Here is a 24,113-nt window from a genome sequence, read left to right on the forward strand (position 1 = left end):
GTACTTTACATTGTAGGGCTACATTTAAGAGGGGGCCTTTTAATTCACATGGATGCTTTATATAAGGGTACTGGATTCCTAATGGTTGGTACATGATTAGGAAAACTTGTCAAACAGCTTCACCCCTGGAGGAAAGCATCAGTATTTTTCCAAGCTTGCATATCCCCTTTAAGAAAAGCACCATTTTTGAAGTATTGGAGGAGTACATGTTATAAGAATCTGTCAGTAGTGCAATGTAGTTTCTATGCAATTTATTAGTAGTTTATAAGTGCTGCTATGTCCCTGTAGAACAAATGTCTATGTGCTCACTATATACTTGTAACTGTCTAAAGTGTATTTCTCATTTCAATGTTTTTAGAGACACAATGGACAGTGTTAAACAGAGTGCCGCCCTCTGTCTACTACGGCTCTACCGCACATCTCCTGATCTTGTACTTACCAATGAGTGGACCTCAAGGGTGGTTCATCTTCTTAATGATCAGCATCTGGTAAGACAAAGTGAGGAGTGGTATTTAGTATCATGCTTAAAGGAAACCTGTTGCCATCATGCTATCAGATATATCTTTTTTGTATTATGGGGCACGAGAAGTCGAATGGATATGTATCTTTGTGGAAAAAGATTGAGTATAACTTGTAACATATAGATTAAAATCTCTGATCTGTCCAGGCTTTAGGAGTCCAGTTGGTGGGGCTGCTGGAGAGGATGATGGGGGGGGGGGACACTGAGGGACACAGGGCACTGGAGGGAGACTGAGCATCCCTCTGCCATCATCCTCTACAGCAGCCACAGCCCGCACAGCTCTGGGAGTTGGGTCATGACATCACCATTTTATCCAGGAAGTGAAACCTTGATGCAATAGTAAGTGCAGGGAAAAAAGGACTTTATAAGCATATATTGGTGATTTTGTATAACTTTTCAGGGGCAATACAAAACTTTAATAAGAATTTTCACCAGATTTCTCCTTTAACACAACTGCATTAATAAAAATGTATATATTTAGGCTATATTATGGTATGTTTAGTATTTGCTATGTTAAGATTTCCATACATGTACCTTCTATAAATGTTTATGAGGAGACGATTGTTTTCTCTGTGTTATAGAGCTAGGTTATTATATTAAAGTTTAAAGGTTTTAAAGATGATGATATCTGGTTCTCTATAAACTGTTATCTGGACTTTTTTCTATATTGTCTTGTAGGGAGTTGTCACCGCAGCCACCAGTCTCATCACTACCTTGGCACAGAAGAATCCTGAGGAGTTCAAGACCTCTGTCTCCCTGGCAGTGTCTCGGCTGAGTAGGGTAATAACAAATCTGCACTCCCTGTTTGTTATGACTTCTAGCTTGACAGTGAACGTGTAGAGAGACTCCAGAATTTATTCTTCAGCGGGGAGAGAGGAAGCGGACGAGCCTTCCATAGTCTGGCATTACGACATGGAGGCTGGTGGGATTCTCCGCCGCGGAATTCCGCCAGTTTTGCTCTGTGTGAACGGAGCCTAACACCAATGTTTTGGTAGTTGCTAGGTCTGGTACTAAAGATCAGTCACACAGACTGTAAAACCCCTGTCAGTATTATATAGGAATATAAAGTGACGGGAGTGTGTACTGACACACCCAATAGTGCCAAACTATTTATATTATAATAAGTGATTGACCTCCAGCATAAAGTGAATGATAGGATAATTGCTGTTTCAGAGCATGGTCCTATGTGGAGCAGTCACTGACTAGGGCCTCCTTCACACTTCTGTGGCCATTTTAACAGTCTGGAAACACTGATCAGGAAGCCTTTCAGGAGGCTTTAGGAAAGAATCAGTGTTTTCCTACCGTAAAATCATACCAGCTGTAGTCTGCATCAGTGCTACCCTCTGGCTTCTCCCTCTGTCATCGGGCTTTGTGAGTGCATGAGTGACGTCACTTGTGTGCCGCAACACAAGGGTTGGGGGAGCGGCCTCTTGTGGCTGGAAGCATAATGCTGACTCTGGCCAGAACAGTGATTGACCAGATCGGGGGGTGGCTCCCAGCCCTGTCAAACATAGCACTGCATTTAACTCTATGCCCTCCTAATTAGGTGACACTTGCCCAGGTGCTGCTGCTGGCCTTTTAAGCAGTGCGTCTAGAATTCTGGACAACTTCCGGCTACACATCTGGAGCTGTATGGATTTCCAGATGCCCCTATAGGGTCTATGGGGCATTTGTACCAGGATTCCTGAAAATTATAGGACATGTCTTAAGATTCCCGGGTCTATATTCCGGCACGGACACTTTTAAGGAAAAATCCTGAAGGGTGGCCGTGCCCAATAGATTTCCAGAAAATGTGAAGGGGGTCTTTATAGGGTAAACCATTGTACAATCACTGCCCTTTTTGAGTGGGTGGCTGTTATTGGATACCATTAAGCTCCCTACTATAAGGCTGTGTTCACACTGATGTGTTGTGATAGGGAATCGGATCTTCTGGGTGCTACTCAGGCAACCAGCCACAACCAAGTGTCCAAGATATTCTTGTCATGATTATTATTATTAACAATGTGTTGGCCCAGTTTTCTGCTCAGATTGCACTTGGGTAAGGATGATCTCTTTCTAGTTTGAAACACGCCGGGCTTCTGTTATTATCACATCTCATGTCTGAATAGTGAACAACAGACCCCACTGTGTTATGAGGCTTTATGAGAGTGGTGTGCTGTGAAAAGTGGTGGAAACACTGACAAAATGCTACTGTAGACTGAGGCTAGCTATTCCCTTTGGCCTATCACCTAAAATGAGTGTAAAACTAAAGTGCATATTGTGTCCTTAAAGTGGGGGGAAGCTACTTTCTTGTTTCCGAGGCAACCAGTGAATTTTTGAAGCAATGATATAAATGGAGGAAATGGATATGAAACAAATCGCTGCAAAAATAGTAACGTAATTTGCAGAATCCCTCGGTTTGTGACATAGATTGAAGTAGGTGCTAAAGGCAGAATTGTGCTTCATATCTTTCTCAGTATAAATATAACAGGTTGCGCTCACATTTTCGCACTTCATCTTTATGCGTTTCCATTTGCAGATTGTCACCTCGGCCTCCACAGACCTTCAGGATTACACATACTATTTTGTTCCTGCTCCCTGGCTCTCTGTGAAATTGCTCAGGCTGTTACAGTGTTACCCGCCCCCAGGTAATAATGGTGCCCGGCATAGCCGCAGTAACCTATTAATGGGAGGTGGGACGTCGCTTAGAGTCCATACTGCAGACGGAAAACATAACTCGCTCTTCCTTGTCTGGTCATTCTTTAGTGTACTTGAATGAATAAAAAAAATTGTATTACAGAGTCTTTCAATTTGGAAGAGTTGGGCGTTCATTTCAGGCTGGCGGCAGGATACGCAATAAAAATCCTGCCGTGTATAGTAAAGTAGGTGTAGGGCAGGTGAACCATACTCAAGAGTCCAAGGAGGATCTGGCAGATTATATGCTTTGAATTATCGTGAATGATAAGGAATCAAATCTGTAGAATATAGGTAAACGATTGAACCTGGGGATGTAAACAGATTGACTTGTGGCTGTAAGATTTGGGATTGAAGGGGAAGGAAGGGCTGCTCCTACTGTCCTACATCTTTAATCCAGAGAGGCCTCAATCTGCATTTCTGAAGCATCCTATAATGGGGCAGGTTTATGGAAAGAAAGGTTTAATGTCTATAATGTGCACGTTCTCAAATATTACTCATGTCCAAAGATAGTTTTCTTTCATGTCCTGCTTCACCAGGGGAAAGCTGTCCTATATTTCCCCCCTTTTGCTTCTGAGTGATTATTCTCTTTTATGTACTGCTCTGACAATGCTCTAGCTAGATGGCTGGCTGGCATTGGGATAATCTAAATTTCTTATGTTTAAAGAGTTATTTTAGTGTTAGAATTTTTTCTTACATCACCGTCCCTGGTTACCCTACGGCTGCTATTCTGACAGTGTCAGGTCCCCTTGCGCTGCTTCTTGTTTCCTCTGATGTTCTGACCCTGCAGGAAATGCCTGCCCAGAAAGTCACTGGTTAAAAGGGATGGTCTAGCAAGAAAAAAAAAAACTTTTATATTAACAGGTGCCAGAGATTTGTAATTTATTGCTGTTTAAAAAATTTCAAGCCTTCCAGTACTTATTAGCAGCTGTATGGAAGTGGAGTTTTCTTTCCTGTCTGGAGAGCAGGAGGGATTTTCTATGGGGAATTGCTGCCGCTCTCAGCAGTTCCTGTCACAGACAGAGGTGGCAGCAGAGAGCACTGTGTCAGACTGGAAAGAAAACACCACTTCCTGCAGAACATATAGCAACTGATAAGTACCGGAAAAGTGTAATTTTTTTTATTAATAGAAGTAAATTACAAATCTTTGGAACTTTCTGACACCAGTTGATTTGAAAGAGTACACTACACTTTGTAGTGCAAAAGAAGAGCCAGTGGAGCCTCATTTATGAGTCTCAAAACACAGGAGTAGCCAGATATCCCTTCAGGAAGGACCCAGCCAAGGGGGGGGGGTGGCTTCTGTAGGGAAATCACCAAAACCACCATATTAAGTGACCCTAAGTCAATGTAATGACAAAGGAAAAACCAAGGCCAGGTAACCATCTACATACAGCTGTTTCGGGGTGTTGCCCCTCATCAGTGTGGAGCAGGTGCAATGCTCCCTGGGAAAAATGAGTATGCAAAAAAAGAGCCCGTGGAGCCTCATTTAAGAATCTTGAAACACAGGACTAGCAAGATATTCCTCCAGAAAGGCCCCAGCCAAGGGGTGGCTCCTGTAAGAAAACCACCATATTAAGTGGTCCTTCCCGGAGGGATATCTGGCTAGTCTCTAAACCGCGGAGGTCCTGGATGCTGCTTGTAGCCCGGGACCACGGCTATTAGTGGGCACGGGCCGATCGCAGTGCCCGCTTATTAATTATTCAGATGCAGCAGCCGAAAGCAATTGAGTGCTGATCTTATTGATCTATGCAGTATAACTATACTGCATAGATCTCAATGAGAGATCAGTGTGCTTATACTAGAAGTCCCCCAGGGGGGGCTTCTAGTAGAAGTGTTAAAAAAAAAAAAAAAAAAAAAAAAAAAAAGTGCAATTATTAATAAAAAGCCCCCTCCCCTAATAAAAGTTTAAATCAACCCCCTTTTCCCTTGTTATAAATAAATAAACATGTTTGGTATCACCGCGTGTGTAATTGCCCAAATTATTAATTTATCACATTCCTGATCTCGCACGGTAAACGGCGTAAGCTCAAAAAAAAAAATCCCAAAGTGCAAAAATATGCATTTTTGTTCGCATCAAATGCAGAAAAATTGTAATAAAAAGCGTTCAAAAAGTCGCATATGCGCAATCAAATTAATTTTTTAAAAGCCATCAGATAAAATAAAAGTTATACATGTTACATATCGTTGTAATCGTAACAACTTGAGGAACAAGTCAGTTTTACCCCAGGGCGAAAGGCGTAAAAACAAAAACCCTCCAAATAAAAAAAAATTATTTTTTTTTTTTCAATTTCACCAAGCATTTAATTTTTTTCTGCTTTTGCGGTGTACTTTTATGAAAAAATACAGCCTGTCATTGCAAAGTGCAATTAGTGGCACAAAAAATAAGGTATCATGTGGGTTTCTAGGTGAAAAAAATGCAACTGCCACCTTTTACGCACAAGGAGGAAAATGAAAATGCAAAATTTGAAATAGGCCCGGTCCTCTAAGGGTTAATACACTTTGTAATGACTGTGCCGGGTACTGCAGCTCGGTCCTGTTCTAGTTCTGTTTCGCCATTGCTTTTTATTAGTATCAGCCATGTTGAAGGAAACATGTTAGTTGGTATAAGATGCTTCCTATTGGGAAAATGGACAGTTCTTATGATGGCATGCCATATCTCATTTTGAAACGGCATAGGTAAATGTTTACTTGTAATGCCTTTATTATGCCCCAGTTCTGATAGTTACAAAGGTGGATAATTACAATTCTTATTTTCTAAAATAGGAATATTACCCCACATTGCCAACATTCAGAAGTTGTTTCAGCATTGTACTGTAGGTTGCATGTAATATGCTAATTTGTGGCCATTAAGGATTTGCGGAATGGCATGTGTGATGATATTCTCGTCTATCTGTGGTGTCTGACAATGCTCCGGACCTGTCATCTGCTCATTGTCTTCGCTGCTCTATGTTTATATTATAGACACTACAGAGGTGGGGATCCGCTGGCTGCATGTGTCTGTAGGATAATCTTTCCTCAGGTTTAACTGTTACCTTTCAGGACTGTATCTGTTGTAGGGAATAGTAAATAGTCTGTGTGCGCTTCCCTGGTATACATTATAGAAACACGGATTGTTGACAGAAAAGACCACCTGGGCCATCTAGTCTGCCCTTATGCTAATAGCCTAGAATACATACACTCACCGGCCACTTTATTAGGTACACCATGCTAGTAACGGGTTGGACCCCCTTTTGCCTTCAGAACTGCCTCAATTCTTTGTGGCATAGATACAACAAGGTGCTGGAAACATTCCTCAGAGATTTTGGTCCATATTGACATGATGGCATCACACAGTTGCCGCAGATTTGTCGGCTGCACATCCATGATGCGAATCTCCCGTTCCACCACATCCCAAAGATGCTCTATTGGATTGAGATCTGGTGACTGTGGAGGCCATTTGAGTACAGTGAACTCATTGTCATGTTCAAGAAACCAGTCTGAGATGATTCTAGCTTTATGACATGGCGCATTAACCTGCTGAAAGTAGCCATCAGATGTTGGGTACATTGTGGTCATAAAGGGATGGACATGGTCAGCAACAATACTCAGGTAGGCTGTGGCGTTGCAACGATGCTCAATTGGTACCAGGGGGCCCAAAGAGTGCCAAGAAAATATTCCCCACACCATGACACCACCACCACCAGCCTGAACCGTTGATACAAGGCAGGATGGATCCATGCTTTCATGTTGTTGACGCCAAATTCTGACCCTACCATCCGAATGTCGCAGCAGAAATCGAGACTCGTCAGACCAGGCAACGTTTTTCCAATCTTCTACTGTCCAATTTCGATGAGCTTGTGCAAATTGTAGCCTCAGTTTCCTGTTCTTAGCTGAAAGGAGTGGCACCCGGTGTGGTCTTCAACTTTGAGGCAGATGGGCTACAGCAGCAGGACGTACTGTGCGTTCAGAGATGCTCTTCTGCCTACCTTGGTTGTAACGGTTGGCTATTTGATTCACTGTTGCCTTTCTATCAGCTCGAACCAGTCTGCCCATTCTCCTCTGACCTCTGGCATCAACAAGGCATTTCCGCCCACAGAACTGCCGCTCACTGGATGTTTTCTTTTTCGGACCATTCTCTGTAAACCCTAGAGGTGGTTGTGCGTGAAAATCCGGTTCGCTCTTCTCTAATGTTTATCCCAGAAGGGTTTACGTTAATTTTTTAAAAATTATTTTTCATATCAACTGATGCCAGAAAGAGATATAGATTTGTAAATTTCTATTTAAAATCCTGAGTCGAATACTTAGCAGCTAGACACAGTACCTATAGACACAGAGAGGAAGCAGAGTGCTCTGTCAGACTGAATAAAATACACCACTTCCTGCAGGACATACAGCAGCTAAGTCCTAGAAGACTGAAGTTTTTTTTTTTTTTTTTTTAAAGAAGTAATGTACAAATTTGTTACCGGTATTGAGGATGAAACATCTTAGCCTTAATGGTATATGATGGGATAGCATTTAGAACATTTTCTTGTTGCTGACACATGACTTCCTTGCAGAGGACCCTGCGATCCGAGGACGGCTGACTGAATGCTTGGAGACCATTTTAAATAAGGCCCAGGAACCCCCCAAATCCAAGAAAGTGCAGCACTCCAATGCCAAGAATGCTGTGTTGTTTGAGGCCATCAGTCTCATCATCTACCATGACAGGTAAGTCTGGATTTTAGGTAAATGTCTCGGTCATATAAGTTTACTAGAGATGAGCGAACCAGGTTTGGGTTCGAGTCGATCCGAACCCGGACGTTCGGTATTTGATTAGCTGGGGCTGCTGAACTTGGATAAAGCTCTAAGGTTGTCTGGAAAACATGGATACAGCCAATGACTATATCCATGATTTCCACATAGCCTTAGGGCTTTATCCAAGTTCAGCAGCCACCGCTAATCAAATGCCGAAAGTTCGGGTTCGGATCGACTCGAGCATGCTCGAGGTTCTTCATCTCTAAAGTTTACAGATTGAAGAGCTAAAAGAGCAGTGCCAGACCCGATGTACTACTTATAGCCGCTGTTCACATAATACAACATCACGACTTTGCATGTCAGTCCTACATGCTGATCTGCAGTTATAACTTTACAAATTATAGTGGCTATAGTATACAAAAATTTTAGATATCAGATTCACGGGAACAAATCCCACCTGTCTGGTCCCATATCATAGTGTTTAAGCTGTACCTCATACTGGATAATTCTTTCACCAACCAGTGGAGAGAGAGAGGTTGACCAAGACCACCTTACTCCTTAGCAGCCAACCTCCGTTGTAGCTTTAAATGCCAGCTGCATTCAGGTCTTTCCAATTCTGCAGCCCTGAAGGCAGTACAGCACAACAGACTACCAGGCCATTACACATAGCTGTGTCTCTTCTGTCCTGCTCTCCAGTGAGCCCAATCTGCTGGTCCGGGCATGCAACCAGCTGGGCCAGTTCCTGCAGCATCGGGAGACCAACCTGCGCTACCTGGCATTGGAGAGCATGTGTACCTTGGCTAGTTCGGAGTTCTCGCACGAGGCTGTCAAGACCCATATTGAAACTGTGATCAATGCACTAAAGGTAAGTGTGTTAGGTCGTAGATCTGTCAGTATTCTGTCAATATTCCAATGTTTATGGAGTTGGAATTTTTTTTTTTTAATATATATTTTTTTTATTTTAAATCTTGTTTTCCAGCCAATGACATTAGGGGCTTCATGTGACGCTTAGGCCTCCTTTACCTAAGCTATCTTAGCACTAGTCTGACCTACGTCACTGGGCTTAGACACTAGCAGGATAGTCAGAAGTTGGGGTCTGTACTGTGTATGTTTCCAATAGTTTTCTCTCCTTAGACGTCTAGTGAGAATCTTGTTATGATACTAGCAAATACAACAGGAGACACTTTTATGCTGAAACTAATCCTCTGCCATGTACTCTACAGACAGAAAGGGATGTGAGTGTGCGCCAGCGGGCAGTGGATCTCCTATATGCCATGTGTGACAGGAGCAACGCCCAGCAGATAGTAGCAGAGATGCTGAACTACTTGGAGACGGCTGACTACTCCATTCGTGAGGAGATTGTGAGTGCCACTCACTAATAAATGAAGATTTTTTTCCCCTCTCAAATATTTGCTTTTGGGTAGCTGTCCAATGTGTGAGTGCCTATCGGTTTTTTTTTTTCAGGTGCTTAAGGTAGCAATTCTAGCGGAAAAGTATGCAGTGGATTACACATGGTATGTGGACACCATCCTCAACCTCATTCGTATAGCAGGAGACTATGTCAGCGAAGAGGTCTGGTACAGAGTGATCCAGATTGTCATTAACAGAGATGACGTGCAGGGTTATGCAGCCAAGACTGTCTTTGAGGTGAGGCATGTAAATAAGGCGTATTCTGCTATTTATTCTCTGGAACCACAGCTGTCAGATCTTCTGATCCCTGCTCCTGTGCTGTTATTTCTCTTTTTGATGACATCCCACTCAGTCACAGAGCTGCCACAAACCTGCTGTGTGTGTGTGTGAACAGAGCCTAATGGTTTATTTGCACACAACGGATTTGTTGCAGATATTTATGTGGCCGACTCTTTTTTTTTTTCCATACGTTATTTTTTCAGTGCATTGGTTGCTGCAGGCCTCATATAGATTGAACAGTTATAGAAAATATTGTCATTCATCTTAATGTCATCTAAGTTTTTCTTGTATTTTCCAGGCTTTGCAGGCTCCTGCCTGCCATGAAAATTTGGTCAAGGTTGGAGGGTACATTTTAGGCGAGTTTGGAAACCTCATAGCTGGTGATCCACGATCTAGGTATGTAGCACTTCATGCCATTAACTAGAAGTGATGGGTGAGTTTTACCCCTTAAAGGGCTGTACTGGAGGAAAGACATAAGGATCTATATATAGATAGATAGACTGGAGGACTTTGGCTGTATCTATTTCAGGTAGCCCTAGGGCTGCATCCATATTCACCAGCCATTCGGATTCAAATACACAGTGTCCAGAACCCGAACTTATTGTAAGTTTGCTTATCTCTATTTAAAGGGGTTTTATGTGAAGAGCAGAAAATGTTCCACCTCTTCTGCTTTCCGGCACTTTGCTTACTCCCTCTGTCCATCTGTGCCAATAACTTCCACAGATGAGATGAGGGGGGGGGGAGTAAGTTGCAGTCAATCATCAAGAGCTGCCCCATGTTACCATTGTCTCTGTGACATTGGGCAGCTATTGGACTTTGTGTGTTGGTCCACATGCAATGTCCACAGTGCCCGCAACATGTTCCACCCTCCTCTCATCTGCTTAAGTTATCAGCGCAGATGGGCGGTGGGAGGAAGTGGTGCAACCGAGAGCTCTCCCTTGCCGGCTTGTCATGAAAAGCAGTTAGTTGACACATCATGACAAGCGGGCACATTATAATGTGCAGGAGCTGATCTTGCTTCATAGAGAGCCGACCACCATAAACCCTTTAAACATCACTGTGTTTAAGTGTTAGTGACAGGGATTGTACTCCTGTTATTGCAGTGTGACTGTTGGGGACCTGATCGTTTTCCCTGACTGCCAGAGGTGTTATAGTTACCTCCGTGCCGTCCGATTAGCAGAGTCTGCTTCATAGCAGTAACATTGCAATGAACAGTATATGCAGTCTAACGATTGTGTGTAATAGTCTTAAAAAGTGTATTAAAAAAAAATTGTTTCCCCAATAAAAGTTTAAATTACCCCCCTTTCCCATTTTAAAAAGAAAACGCCTAAAAATTATTTAACATATTATATATTGTAGCGTGCGCAATTGTCCGATCAAGTAAAATATACCAATATTACCGCGCAGTGAATAGCGTCAATGAAAAGATGAAGAAAATTTAAGGATTGTGGGTTATTTGTTACATTATCGGAAACAAATTATTAAAAAGAGAGACAGTATTAGCATTTCTTTTCTGTTGTAATAATATAATACTTTGACATTCCATACTTTTTTGGTTTGCAGCAGTAATCGGGTAGATTTCTCAGTGTGTTAATCTGCAGGTGACCATCATCTTGTAGCAGACTGTTAGTAATGTGGGTGTCTTGTCTCTCCAGCCCCCTGATCCAGTTTAATTTGCTGCACTCCAAGTTCCACCTGTGCAGTGTCCCAACTCGAGCACTGCTCCTCTCGGCCTACATCAAATTTATTAACTTGTTCCCTGAAATTAAGCCCACAATCCAGGATGTGCTGCGGAGCGACAGCCAGCTCAGAAATGCTGACGTGGAGCTTCAGCAAAGAGCAGTGGAATATCTACGTCTTAGCTCCATAGCTAGCAATGACATCTTGGTATGTTACATCAAGAGTTTGGGGGATTCAGAATAGGTTGAAGCTTATTCCCCAGCATCAGTTTACACTAACCAATGCCTTTTTATGCAATTGTAAGGCCACAGTGTTAGAGGAGATGCCTCCATTCCCTGAGAGAGAGTCATCCATCTTGGCTAAATTAAAGAAGAAGAAAGGTCCTAATACAGTCGCTGACTTGGAAGACACTAAAAAGGAGAAGAACAACTCTGACGTGAATGGGGGCACTGAGCCCGCCCCTGTTAGCACAGCGGTATGTCCATGTGTAATTCCTCTTCTGCTATAGTATGTGCAGGGATGGGGAACCTTCAGACCCCCAGCCAATGCTAAATTACAGTTGTCATTATAACTGGGTAGCCAAAGCTTTGCATTATGGGAATTGTAGTTTAGCAACAGCTGGATCGATGCAGGTTCCCCATCCCCGTTCTATTGCTTTGTCTATGCTTCAGTCCCTAGAGGCTGTGTCCCGTCTCATTGTTATTTCTGTAATGGAGATGTGGTGTTAGCCATAGTTGGAGGTATGTTGTAAGTAGACCTGTTTAAATAGGAATAAACCACAGGTAGAAGTGAGGGTAAATATGTTGGATTATTGCTCTTGAGTTTATGCTATTAATCTGTGTACATTTCCTGTTTACCATGTTACTGATGCAGCCTCTTTCCTTCATGAACGTGTTTGAAGAACATCTTGTATGCAGGGCGCGCCCTCGTCCATTATCCTTCCTGACACCCCTCACACCCTGCAGCCAGCCCCCACATTCTGCACTGAGCCATTCTGCTGCAGCTGTCTCATTCTGCCAGGTTCTTTTAACATAGAGTGAATGGAATGGTATACTAAATAACATGGTATACTAAAACAAGAGGATTTGAAAAACATGGCCACTTTCTTTCATAAACAGCACCTCTCCTATCCTCCCTTTATATGTGGTATCGCAACTAAGTTTCATTGACGTAAATGGAGCCAAGATGTAATAGCAAACGCAACCGGAGTAGAGGCGTGGAGCTGTTTTTGGGAGAAAGCAGCCATGTCCTTATAATCCTGGATAACCCCTTTAAAATAATGTCATTTATTTTGGCTGTGTTTCTTGGTGAAACGCATGTTTGTGTCTTGTACTTTGTGGACGTTCAGACTTGCAGTGAAAGCATTTATTTAGTAAAAAACAAAAAATTCCCCATGTTCTTGGATCCTTATGTGTAGAACATTTGTGCTTTCCTCTCAAAGTGCAGGTGTTCGAGTATGTTCACACTGATCAAAAGCGGCAGAGAGATCTGCTGAGGAATCCCGCATGCCTCAATGTCACAAAGTGTCTCTATGGGGTGGCTCATGCGCCTCTGCCCTCCTCCACTCTCCACTAAAAGAATTGACACTGAGGAATTCTGCCACCTTTTGAGGGTAGGCGGGATTCCATGGCGGAATTCCACTGATTTTACTCCATGTGAACTGGCCCTTAGCCTGAAATTAAATATGACAGTTTTTTGGGAAAATTGCCATTGCAGTTTTTGGGCCAAAGCCAGGAGTGGATTCCAATGGGATGGACAATATAGAGGAAAGACATGTACTGCTCTTTCCTGTTGGATACTTTTCGGGTTTTGGCACAAAAACTGCAGTGTCAGTTTTCCAATAAACTGCCATGTGTGATTCCAGCCTTAGTGGCTAAGATAGGAGATCCTTTTGGTCGGTAGCACAAAGAGGAAGTTGTCATTGTTAAGTACCATAAGCAGTGTAGCTGCAGCCTCGGCCACTATTTCTACAAGCAGTATATTTAAAGGGGTTATAAACATGGCCACTTTCCTCCAGAGGCAGCACCACTCTTGTCTACAGTTTGGGTAAGGTTTTGTAAGGGTCCATTTACACAGAAAGATTATCTGACAGATTATCTGCCAAAGATTTGAAGCCAAAGCCAGGAATGGATTTGAAAAGAGGAAAAATCTCAGGCTTTTCTTTATGACCTGATCTCTGTCTATAGTTTGTTTCTGGTTTTGGCTTCAAATCTTTGGCAGATAATCTGTCAGATAATCTTTCTGTGTAAATGGACCCTTATGCTGCGTTTACACGGAACAATTATCGTTCAAATTTGCACGATAACGATCGAATTTGAACGATAATTGTACATGTAAACGCAGCGAACGATCAAACAATGAGCAAGAAATTGTTCATTTTGATTTTACAACATGTTCTTAAATCGTCATTTAAAAAAAATTTGCAGATCGTTCCGTGTAAACAGTTGTTCACCGATTTAACTTATGTGCTAGATTGTAAAACAATTTAATTTTTTTTTTTCATACAATATAGCGTTCTGTCTAAACGCTGATCGTTATAAAAAAAATTGTTACTTCGAAATCGTTAATCGTACCATCGGGCGAATTATCGCTACGTGTAAACCCAGCATTACTCTGTTTCATTGAAGTGAATGAAGCTTAATTGCAAACCACACCTGAACTGGAGACAAGAGTGTTGCTGTCTCTGAAAGAAAGTGGCCATGTTTTTGTAGCACTGGATAACCCCTTTTAACATTAGTATTGCTACTACTTTCTTGTCCCATTACACTCTTAAAGGGGTATTTCAACTTAAAACACTTTATCCCCTATCCCGTGGGTAGGGGATGAGTGTCAGATTGTGAGGGAGGGGGTCTGATATGGTAGCCAAATGTCCTCTCAGCTAATAGCTATTTCTCTCACCAACCCATGTGCACGCTTGGTTTACCCTAGCATGCATGTGTTGTCAATGCGCCAGGGAAGTAAGATGCCTCAAGCAGCTTAGCTCCCATTCAGACAAATGCTGAAATGTTACCATTGAATGGGGAGAGTCAGGTGACTCACATCCATTTTACATAGTCGAGTGCTCCTGCCCAAATCTGTAACTAAAATGTACCCAAGTATTCATGTATAGAAATCACCGGCACTACTCTCAGCTGGTGGCTTTTCCAATGGACGTGTATCAGATACTATGGACTATGCTCAGTCGTGTGTGGGGTGCTCCTCAATAATAAGCAGATGAATAATCCAAACATGTAGAAAAAGAAAGCTGAGGGCACTCACCCATCTGGTGCAACGACTTCTTTTATTCATAACATTTGTGGATAAAAGTCCGTACAAACATTAGGACACGCGGGCAGACGCCATACACCTTTACAGCGCCGACATGATGGCCATTTCGCGCGCATGCGCGCTTCTACGGATGACGTCTCTCCAGCAGGTCACAGGTAAAATACCTGGAATGACGTACTGGTAAGAGGCGTTACAAACATGATTAAAAAACCTTTTTTATAAAAACAAACATTTCTCGCTGTACTTTACAAAGAGGGACCTATATAAACATATTTAACTCTATCTTGTCATTTAAACCGCACTTTCCTTGTGCTCCTGTAGTTAGTATATAACGTGCTTCTGTTTTAAGTAGCTGTGTGTTTGTATCTTGTCCTATTTGTGGTGTGATTCTCTTTAGACCTGTGAATGTTAGGCAATTAGTATCTCCGTTATGTTTAGTGTGAACATGCTCTATTATTCTGGTAGTTGTTTTTTTATTTTTTATGGCATATACATGTTCGTAAAACCTGCGGTTAAGAGGCCGCAGAGTTTTACCGATGTAAAACATGCCACATATACATATAATAGCGTAAACTACACTCTTTGTTTTACAACATATGAATTCATTTATATTATATCTGACACCACCCAGAGTTACATGCTTTATCACTTTTGCTTGTGCGCAAAAAGCGCAGTTTCCGCATTTAAACATGCCTTTGGGTGCCGTAGATCCCAGCCACATTGTATTTTCTTTGTTGCTAAATTTACTGTGCACTAATAAATCTTTTAGGTTTTTACACCTTTTAAACGCTATTGTGGGTTTTTCAGTAACACATTTTGACAAAACGGGATCATTATTGATGAGATACCAATTTTTATTTATTACATCTCTAATAACTGAAGCCATTGGACTATATTTGAAGACTAAAGTACAATTTTGTTTACTTAATTGTTCTTTTTCTACAGTACTATTTTTGCTATTATTTTTATTTTTGTTTTTGTATAGTAAGGAAAAGAGCGTTCTCAAATGACAGGAAATCCTTACTATACAAAAACAAAAATAAAAATAATAGCAAAAATAGTACTGTAGAAAAAGAACAATTAAGTAAACAAAATTGTACTTTAGTCTTCAAATATAGTCCAATGGCTTCAGTTATTAGAGATGTAATAAATAAAAATTGGTATCTCATCAATAATGATCCCGTTTTGTCAAAATGTATTACTGAAAAACCCACAATAGCGTTTAAAAGGTGTAAAAACCTAAAAGATTTATTAGTGCACAGTAAATTTAGCAACAAAGAAAATACAATGTGGCTGGGATCTACGGCACCCAAAGGCATGTTTAAATGCGGAAACTGCGCTTTTTGCGCACAAGCAAAAGTGATAAAGCATGTAACTCTGGGTGGTGTCAGATATAATATAAATGAATTCATATGTTGTAAAACAAAGAGTGTAGTTTACGCTATTATATGTATATGTGGCATGTTTTACATCGGTAAAACTCTGCGGCCTCTTAACCGCAGGTTTTACGAACATGTATATGCCATAAAAAATAAAAAAACAACTACCAGAATAATAGAGCATGTTCACACTAAACATAACGGAGATACTAATTGCCTAACATTCACAGGTCTAAAGAGAATCACACCACAAATAGGACAAGATACAAACACACAGCTACTTAAAACAGAAGCACGTTATATACTAACTACAGGAGCACAAGGAAAGTGCGGTTTAAATGACAAGATAGAGTTAAATATGTTTATATAGGTCCCTCTTTGTAAAGTACAGCGAGAAATGTTTGTTTTTATAAAAAAGGTTTTTTAATCATGTTTGTAACGCCTCTTACCAGTACGTCATTCCAGGTATTTTACCTGTGACCTGCTGGAGAGACGTCATCCGTAGAAGCGCGCATGCGCGCGAAATGGCCATCATGTCGGCGCTGTAAAGGTGTATGGCGTCTGCCCGCGTGTCCTAATGTTTGTACGGACTTTTATCCACAAATGTTATGAATAAAAGAAGTCGTTGCACCAGATGGGTGAGTGCCCTCAGCTTTCTTTTTCTACATGTTTGGATTAAAATGTACCCAATATATGTGGCCACTAGAGCAGAGCGAGTAGTGAATTATTTGACTTTCGAGAATTTGAATCGAATAGGCACCGAGATTCGACTATTCGAACGAATATTCGATCCCATTAAAATTAAAAAATTTGCTGCACTTGGAAATCAAAATTCGACCACTTGGAGGTCACCTAGTCCCCCATGAAACCTCCCTAAACAATGCGAACACCTCCGGAATGACACTGGGACATTAGGGGGAGCATGCCTGGGTGCACCCAACACCCGAAAATGGCAGTATAATGCCACTCTCTGCAGTTGTAAAGGAAAAATATTTGTGAATGCTTTACAACTGTTTATGGCAATGTTCACACATTTAGTTCGTATTTCTTGCGCAGCTTTAAATACATCATTCCAATGTGCGTCCATAGAGCGTCATGTTATTCGCTCGTATCACGCATCATGCTGTACCAACGTGTCTGGAACAGTATGTATGACGTGCCTTTTTCTGGGCTATTGGAACAATATGCATCACGTGCCTTTTACTGGGCTACTGGAACAGTATATATCAGGTGCCCTTAGTGGGCTACTGGAACAGTATGTATAACGTTAACGTGCTAACGTTAGTAGGCTAAACTAGGGACACTATAAGTCACTTGTACACACAGAGTACTGGAATGAATACAGCTGCTGATGCTGCTGTTATATCATCTATTTCTTAGCACTTAGAGAAGATTCAGAGATTACTTTTTCGCTGGATCTTAGCCCTGAAAAGGACTTTTAGGTTCAGTAGTAAGCCTGCCTAACCAAAACGCTACTAAAACCTATCTCTCCCTGCTGCAAGATCTTTCCCTGGCTAGGTTGAAAGCTCATCTGCAGTCGAGAGGCGGGAGCCAAGTATTTAAAATTCTAGGTCATGTGGTTCGGCCATCCAATGAGGGTAGACGCCGTTTTTGTGCTGCGTTCGTACTCCCAGAGTCCCTCACAGCCTCCCTGCATGATGATTGGATTAAAAAGAGCGCCAACTGCAATTGGAGGGCTTTCGAATGTTTCCCGCACTACTCGATTGAATTCGAATCTTTCAAATACGCCAATATTTGATCGAATACCATCTCGAGCAAATCGTATTTGCTCATCTCTATTGGCCATTATTACATACTGCACTCTGTCTTATTCAAATGGTTGTAATCCATTACATAAGTCAGGCTAAAGTATGGAGTTTCTGGTTCTTTATGGTCCTATGGTATAAGCTTGTTTCTTTGGATTTACTGTAAGCATTTTGTTTAACAGGCTTGATTGTTTCTGGTCCTTGTGGCCATTTTATTCTGCGGTTTTCACTAATCACGTATAGTTTGGCTGTGTTCATGAACATGGGGGGAGATTTATAAAAGGGTGTAAATATACACCTATTATAAACTGCCCACAGCAACCAATCACAGCTCCTCTTATATTTTACCAGAGCTGAAAGCTGAGCTGTGATTGGTTGCTGTGGGCATTTTACACCAGGTGTATATTTACACTTTCTTAAATCCCCCCCGTGGTACCTAGTTAACAGTATATAGAAAATTAGCATGTGTCTTTTGCGATTTATGGAGGAGAGAAACTGCTTTCTGTGTTATCCAGTCTTTAAACCATAATTTGGGCCCATGCTACGTCTGCCTTCCTTTCCGTTGTACATTACTTACTGTGCATTCTGTATGTATGGGTGGCATAGGCTTATGGTGTGCCTAATAGCATGGCATGGTCTCCTTGCTCTTGCATGGATTCTTCTGTGGCATTCTTGGATTCCCATTTCCCTGTTTTTTTTCCACAGTCTACTCCTTCTCCTTCTGCTGACCTCTTGGGTCTGGGAGCATCTTCCGCGTCCAGCCCTGGTGCACCCCCTGCTGCCACATCCGGTAGTCTGCTTGTGGATGTCTTTGCAGATACGTCACTACCTGGGGCTGCTGTCTCTACAGGGCCAGATGAGAACTTTGAAAGGTAGGTTATTCATTCCTATGAATAAGTATGTGGTCTTGGACAACTATTGTTTACCCCCCAAGATTTTAATAGCATTAGCAATGACTCCATATAGTCCATAATGTGTTTGGCTATATAGAAGTTCTGAGTGAACGATGGGTTTGGGGGAACTAACAGTACTTCGTGTTGCTGCCTCTTTTCCCCTTGGTTTTCTTCTTTGCTGCTGATGCCTGATACAGTGATGCCCCAACGTCTGCAGAAGGGGCATCTGGGGAGCCAGACCTTTCTGGTCAGGAGGCAGATGATTTCTTCGACAAGTAAGCAAAACTACCCCGATCTGAAAGACCCTTCCGGTTTCTTTTACCATTTCCTTTTTCCTGCTGCAGTCTGGCCTCCTCATTCTAGGTGTCTTTGGTATTAAAGCAGCAGAGGTACAAGAACCATGTCCTTGTAGAGAAGGCCTTCACCTTCAAAGTCTTGTATTTGGCAAACCAATGAGTGTGCCATTGTATGTGTTATCTATACAGTGCAGAACTACAAGGTGGATAGGAGAAATGTAAATAAAACCCACTGGGGAAATGTATAGTGTATATTCAGTGCCTAAAAGTATGGCCTATAGGAGTACTGTAGTAGTTACAGTATATTGTTTTTTTTTTTTTTTATCCACAAGGACCTTGATACAGTCTGACGTATTGTGCAGATTCAGGATATATGTCTTGAAGAGGTTATATTAGACAGGCAGGGATTCCTTAGGTTGGTTAAAGGACTTAAGTCCCTATTACACTGAATAATTATTGGCCTTACTTGCCGATTACAGGCCGCTCAGGGCAATAATCGTTCGGTGTAATAGCGCATAATGTAAGGCTTTCAACATCCTCAAAGGTCGCAATTTTGTCAGTGACAGTCACTCTGTGTAATAGAAGTGGCAGCAGCAGACCACTGCTGATTTCAATGAGGGGTCTGAACAATCTAAGGATTATTTGGGTGACCCCTCTCACTGCTTCCCTCTCTATGTCTGTGCGACTAATAGCACAGGCAGGAAGCAAGGTGGGGGGAGAGCGCTGAGCGGACAGTCAATACTCACTTCCTCCAGAACATCGGACAGTGTAATATGGCTTTTAGGCCAGCACGGTTGGTTAAATTACTTCTTTAAGGGAGTATTCCCATCTAAATGCTTATGGCATAACCACAGAGTTATGCCATAAATGTCTTATAGATGTGGGATATATTGTTTCCGTAACTTCACAGCTAGCTACACTACTTACTCTCATCCCCTTTAAGACAGTAACATATACACTATGTAAAATAGCTTGTTTAGCTTCCTAACCCAACCATATCAATCAAAAAGCTTGAGGTGCCCACTAGAAGAACACTGTGCCTTGGTCGACATGATGTAAGCCTTATGCATTACCTTCAGTTTTCTCCAAATCAACTGCTTGCTCTGTATATCTGAGTTTTAGCTCATACCCATTGGGCACTCCCTGTTGTGTGCGTATGCAGGTACCATGCATGTCTCCTGTACAGAATTGAACCTATTTTTCTGCTTGCGTATTCACAGTAATGTGCAAATACTAGATTGGGAAAAGACTGTGAGTCTTTTTACACAGCCTGATATGGGGCCGTGCATGGGCCTAAGTGAGCGCACGATTAATCCACCCGTGTACACAGGGAGATGTGCGGCTGATAGTTATTAAGTTTTGCCGCTGCACTTAAGATGCGATCAGCCAACAATCGGGTGCTTTTGCACTCCTCAGTGGGTCACTGACCCTTTTACACGGGCTGATATCGGCTGGAGGAACGCTTCTAGCTGATACACCATGAACAAAGAAAGGAGGATTGGCTAATAGATTAAAACATTGGCCACTTTCAAGCAGATTAATTTTCATGTTTTGTGTGTTCCTGATGATCCCTGTGATCTCCTCTGCGTTATAGTAGAGATTGGTGACCGGTTTGGTTGGCTTATAGTAAAAATAGCATCTCGTAGATATACATTTGGCTAATGCTTTAAAACTGTTTAACATCTACAGTACTATTCCCTGTACAAATCTAGATCTACACAGCAAAGTGAGGACATTGATTAGACAAAGTCATTAGACCAGATAAAAGTCCCTGCTGCTTTAACCAGGCAACTGTTACATGCAACAGTACTTCATCTAACCATGTAACAATCCCCGTACATCGGGGCCCCACATTCTTCTCGGACCACCCGATAATTTTTGCATGAATTAAATTATTGGTCTTGTTTAACCATACGTTTCCTTTCTGAGGTCTTTACTGATCAAGGAAACAACTGGGACAGCTGTCCACCCCATTCACTGCTGGATTCAGAATATTTTTTACTTTCATCTCTTCAGAAATCAACATACTGTAGCTCTTCCCTTTTTCTTATGATGCATATTCAATATCCTCTGGCGTCATTCTGCAGTGAATTTACTAAAGTATGGTTTGGGTCAACATGGACAAACGGGACACTGCATGTTCATCCCTTAGTCTTCAGTCCCATTGGGCAATGCAGGATGTGTCTAGGTGATGCTGCCATGATACTTAGAGTTACAATATTGTGTCTGCTGAAGAAGACTGCTATGAAGAAAGTTCTTAGGCATATGGTGGAGTTTGTGCCCTATTCATCCAAATTGCACTTTAGTAAATTTAGCCCGGTTTACCTTTGCTCTCCTCATCATCTTCGGCGGTTTACTGATTACTTGCGGCTGCCTGTCTGATCATTTGTATCTGATTTTTTTTCAGGTTCATCTGCAAAAACAATGGCGTCCTTTTTGAGAATCAGCTGCTACAAATTGGCTTAAAATCAGAATTCCGTCAAAATCTTGGTGAGTAATTGATTATTTTATTAGAAAGAAATCGCTGCAGTGCACCATGGTATCACTTGTGCAAAATGTGTGTATTTGTTTTTTGCAGTAGTTTTAGGGTATGTTCAAAAAAGGCTGATAAGCTGTGGCTTTTCCACAGCAGATATACATGCAGAAGATCATCAGAAATTGTAGAAATCTCATCCACATGCTTCAAAGAAAATCCACACCAAAATCAGCAGATTTTGACCACAAGGGTCTATTTTGGGCCCTATTCATTTTAATATGTGTTTAAGTGACATAGGAGAAGGTTTGGTAGGTAAGGTTTGTGTGCAATAGGGTTGATATTCCTGGAGGTGTCAGTAATATGGAAAATGATTAAGCATTAAGCATTACTAGGTAAGTGGTCCGAGCAATGGAAACTGCAGGTCAATGTTTCCAAGTGTAAAATTGTGCATTATATTTTACATTTCTCTTTAATCAATATGTTAAACGCTTTCTCCTGATCCTTCTTTTTCATTCCATAGGTCGAATATTTATCTTTTATGGTAACAAGCTGTCCAGTCAGTTCCAGAACTTCACTCCGACACTAGTTTGTTCTGAGGAGCTGAAGGCTAATATCCTTTATAAGTAATATAAGTATATACTTATGTGTCCACGTAGGGGAGCATGCATTGTGCATCACAGGTAAATGGTGAATTTCCTGAAAGGTGTCAGAGACATCCATAGGATCCCAGGGGGTGCATACACCTAAGCTCTAGATGGATAAATCTATGGTTTTGATATACTCCCCCTTCACCACACACACACACACACACACACACACACACACACACACACACACACACACACACACACACTACGCAATAGTTTTCTCCTTGACCATTGTGTCCATATCTGAATCTGCAGTCTAAGCCTGTTGAGCCCACTGTAGATGGCGGGGCCCAGGTACAGCAAGTCATCAATATAGAGTGTCTGCAGGAATTCATAGAGGTGCCTGTTCTGAGCATCCAGTTCAGGTGAGTGCCGCTATTATATTGTATCATTTATTATCACTGTTTATGTGGTGTCTGTATAATCCTCACGTATACAGTACAGTATAATGAACCTAGGCCCGTAAAAACCAATTTAACAAAGTTTTCATAGAAATTTGTCAGATCACTAATTGTCATACCTGCTCTGAAAAAATTAAAGCATAAATCTGGTTGCTTGGAGTGGAAATGACCTCATTGTTATTTTTTAAAAAAAGGGTTGCCTACCGCAGTGCTTGGTTATTACTGGTAGCCTCCTAGCAATAAGCGATGATCTATAGGGAAAACATGACAGGAAAGCCATGTTAATATTACAGTTTGCCTGCGCAGTCCTATCCTGTTAACATGTAATGCCCACGTGATGTACAGCTCTGGGCCACATTGACTATAATAGCCTTAACATAGTCTGCTAGTGACTATGTTCGGGTTATATTCTGAACTTATACGTCCTATATTTAGTACCTAAAAGCATGATTTAGTGTCATGTTTTCCAAACTGGTATATGTTTGGAAAATGACCTGACTGTGTTCAGGCCCTGAGGTCAGTGGGACCTGAGCCTGTATGTTAACATATACATTAACATTTCATTTTGACAGGATGCCAACATTTATAGGGAAATTGTGAACATGGCCTTAAGTGTTTAGTTTCCATGCAGCATCACCAGAGAAAGCACTACATGTTATGTGCTAATTGTGTAATGCAGGACAGGGCAGGTCCTCAGGCAAAATCAGCCGCTCTTTCTAACCACTGTCCACTGGGGCCAAGAGATGATCCACTTCCTGTCCATCAAAAGTTCCAGCAGTTTCCTTTTTATCACAGGCAGTATTACACTAAAAATGATCGCAGTGTATAGATACAATGGGATTAGGCCATTCACAATAGGTGATGGTCAAAGCACCCCTCCTTCACCTTTCGGTCAGTAGAGTTTCCTTCAGTCTGTTCCCTCTTTCCATGGGGCTGCTGTAAACCTTATATCTAAATGCTACTAACACAGCAGAATCTCAGGCAATATGGCTGCCCCATAATCTGGGACAGAGAATATAATAAAGAAATTTCCGACCAGAAAGTAAAAACAGATAAGAGTATGTGTCATTGTGTATCTGGTTGTAATAAAAGGAAAACAATTCAACTTAACTTTAAAATTAAACTTCTGGCCAGATACCCAGAAGTCATGTTTTTTTTAAAAAATAAATAAAATAAAAACTCTGTCTGTGATTGTATATTTCTTTTTTGTGTACATTATGGGGGCAGCCAATATCACTGAGCTGTTTTAACAACATTTACAGATATGCTTTAGAGCAATCCTCATGGACAAAGACACAATAATCTGACCCATTGACATGAATTGTAGTGTATTTTTAGGCACGCTTTATGACCTGTGCAGCAGTCAATCTACAGGGAGACTGGAAGCTGAGCTTGAGAATAGTGTCTTTCCTTTATACTAGTGGCTCAGCACGGTGGCTCAGCGGTTAGCGCTGGAGTCCTGGGTTCAAATCCCACCAAGGGCAACATCTGCAAAGAGTTTGTATGTTCGATGTATGCTCCGTGTTTGCGAGGGTTTCCTCCGGGTACTCTGGTTTCCTCCCACACCCAAAAACATACAGATAGCTAAAGTGCTACGGAATCTATGTGCACTATACAAATACAAGCATTACTAGTGTCATCTTTCACTGTAGTCCCATGTATGATGATAGTGAGGCGACTGCTGGAAGGTATTCTTTACAGAACAAGTCTGTG

The 24,113-nt window shown here is 41.6% G+C and overlaps 1 protein-coding gene across 3 annotated transcripts in view; it reads left to right on the forward strand.

The window, feature by feature from the left end:
- AP2A2 (adaptor related protein complex 2 subunit alpha 2) overlaps positions 1-24,113 on the forward strand; it is a 66,634-nt gene that overhangs the window by 35,778 nt on the left and 6,743 nt on the right. Inside the window, exons 5-19 of one of the 3 annotated variants that reach the window (XM_069965628.1) lie at positions 359-488; positions 1,199-1,300; positions 3,039-3,147; positions 7,729-7,879; positions 8,603-8,771; positions 9,130-9,267; positions 9,371-9,553; positions 9,894-9,991; positions 11,251-11,482; positions 11,580-11,750; positions 12,149-12,295; positions 18,393-18,559; positions 21,284-21,366; positions 21,873-21,962; positions 22,241-22,364. In XM_069965628.1, coding sequence (XP_069821729.1) covers positions 359-488; positions 1,199-1,300; positions 3,039-3,147; positions 7,729-7,879; positions 8,603-8,771; positions 9,130-9,267; positions 9,371-9,553; positions 9,894-9,991; positions 11,251-11,482; positions 11,580-11,750; positions 12,149-12,295; positions 18,393-18,559; positions 21,284-21,366; positions 21,873-21,962; positions 22,241-22,364 — 2,094 coding nt within the window. Of the gene's footprint in view, positions 1-358; positions 489-1,198; positions 1,301-3,038; positions 3,148-7,728; positions 7,880-8,602; positions 8,772-9,129; positions 9,268-9,370; positions 9,554-9,893; positions 9,992-11,250; positions 11,483-11,579; positions 11,751-12,148; positions 12,296-18,392; positions 18,560-18,777; positions 18,856-21,283; positions 21,367-21,872; positions 21,963-22,240; positions 22,365-24,113 lie in introns of all 3 variants that reach the window. The other 2 variants (XM_069965631.1, XM_069965629.1) reach the window with 2 other exon arrangements.

Source organism: Dendropsophus ebraccatus, chromosome 4 (assembly GCF_027789765.1).
Source record: "Dendropsophus ebraccatus isolate aDenEbr1 chromosome 4, aDenEbr1.pat, whole genome shotgun sequence".
Taxonomy (NCBI): Eukaryota; Metazoa; Chordata; class Amphibia; order Anura; family Hylidae; genus Dendropsophus; species Dendropsophus ebraccatus.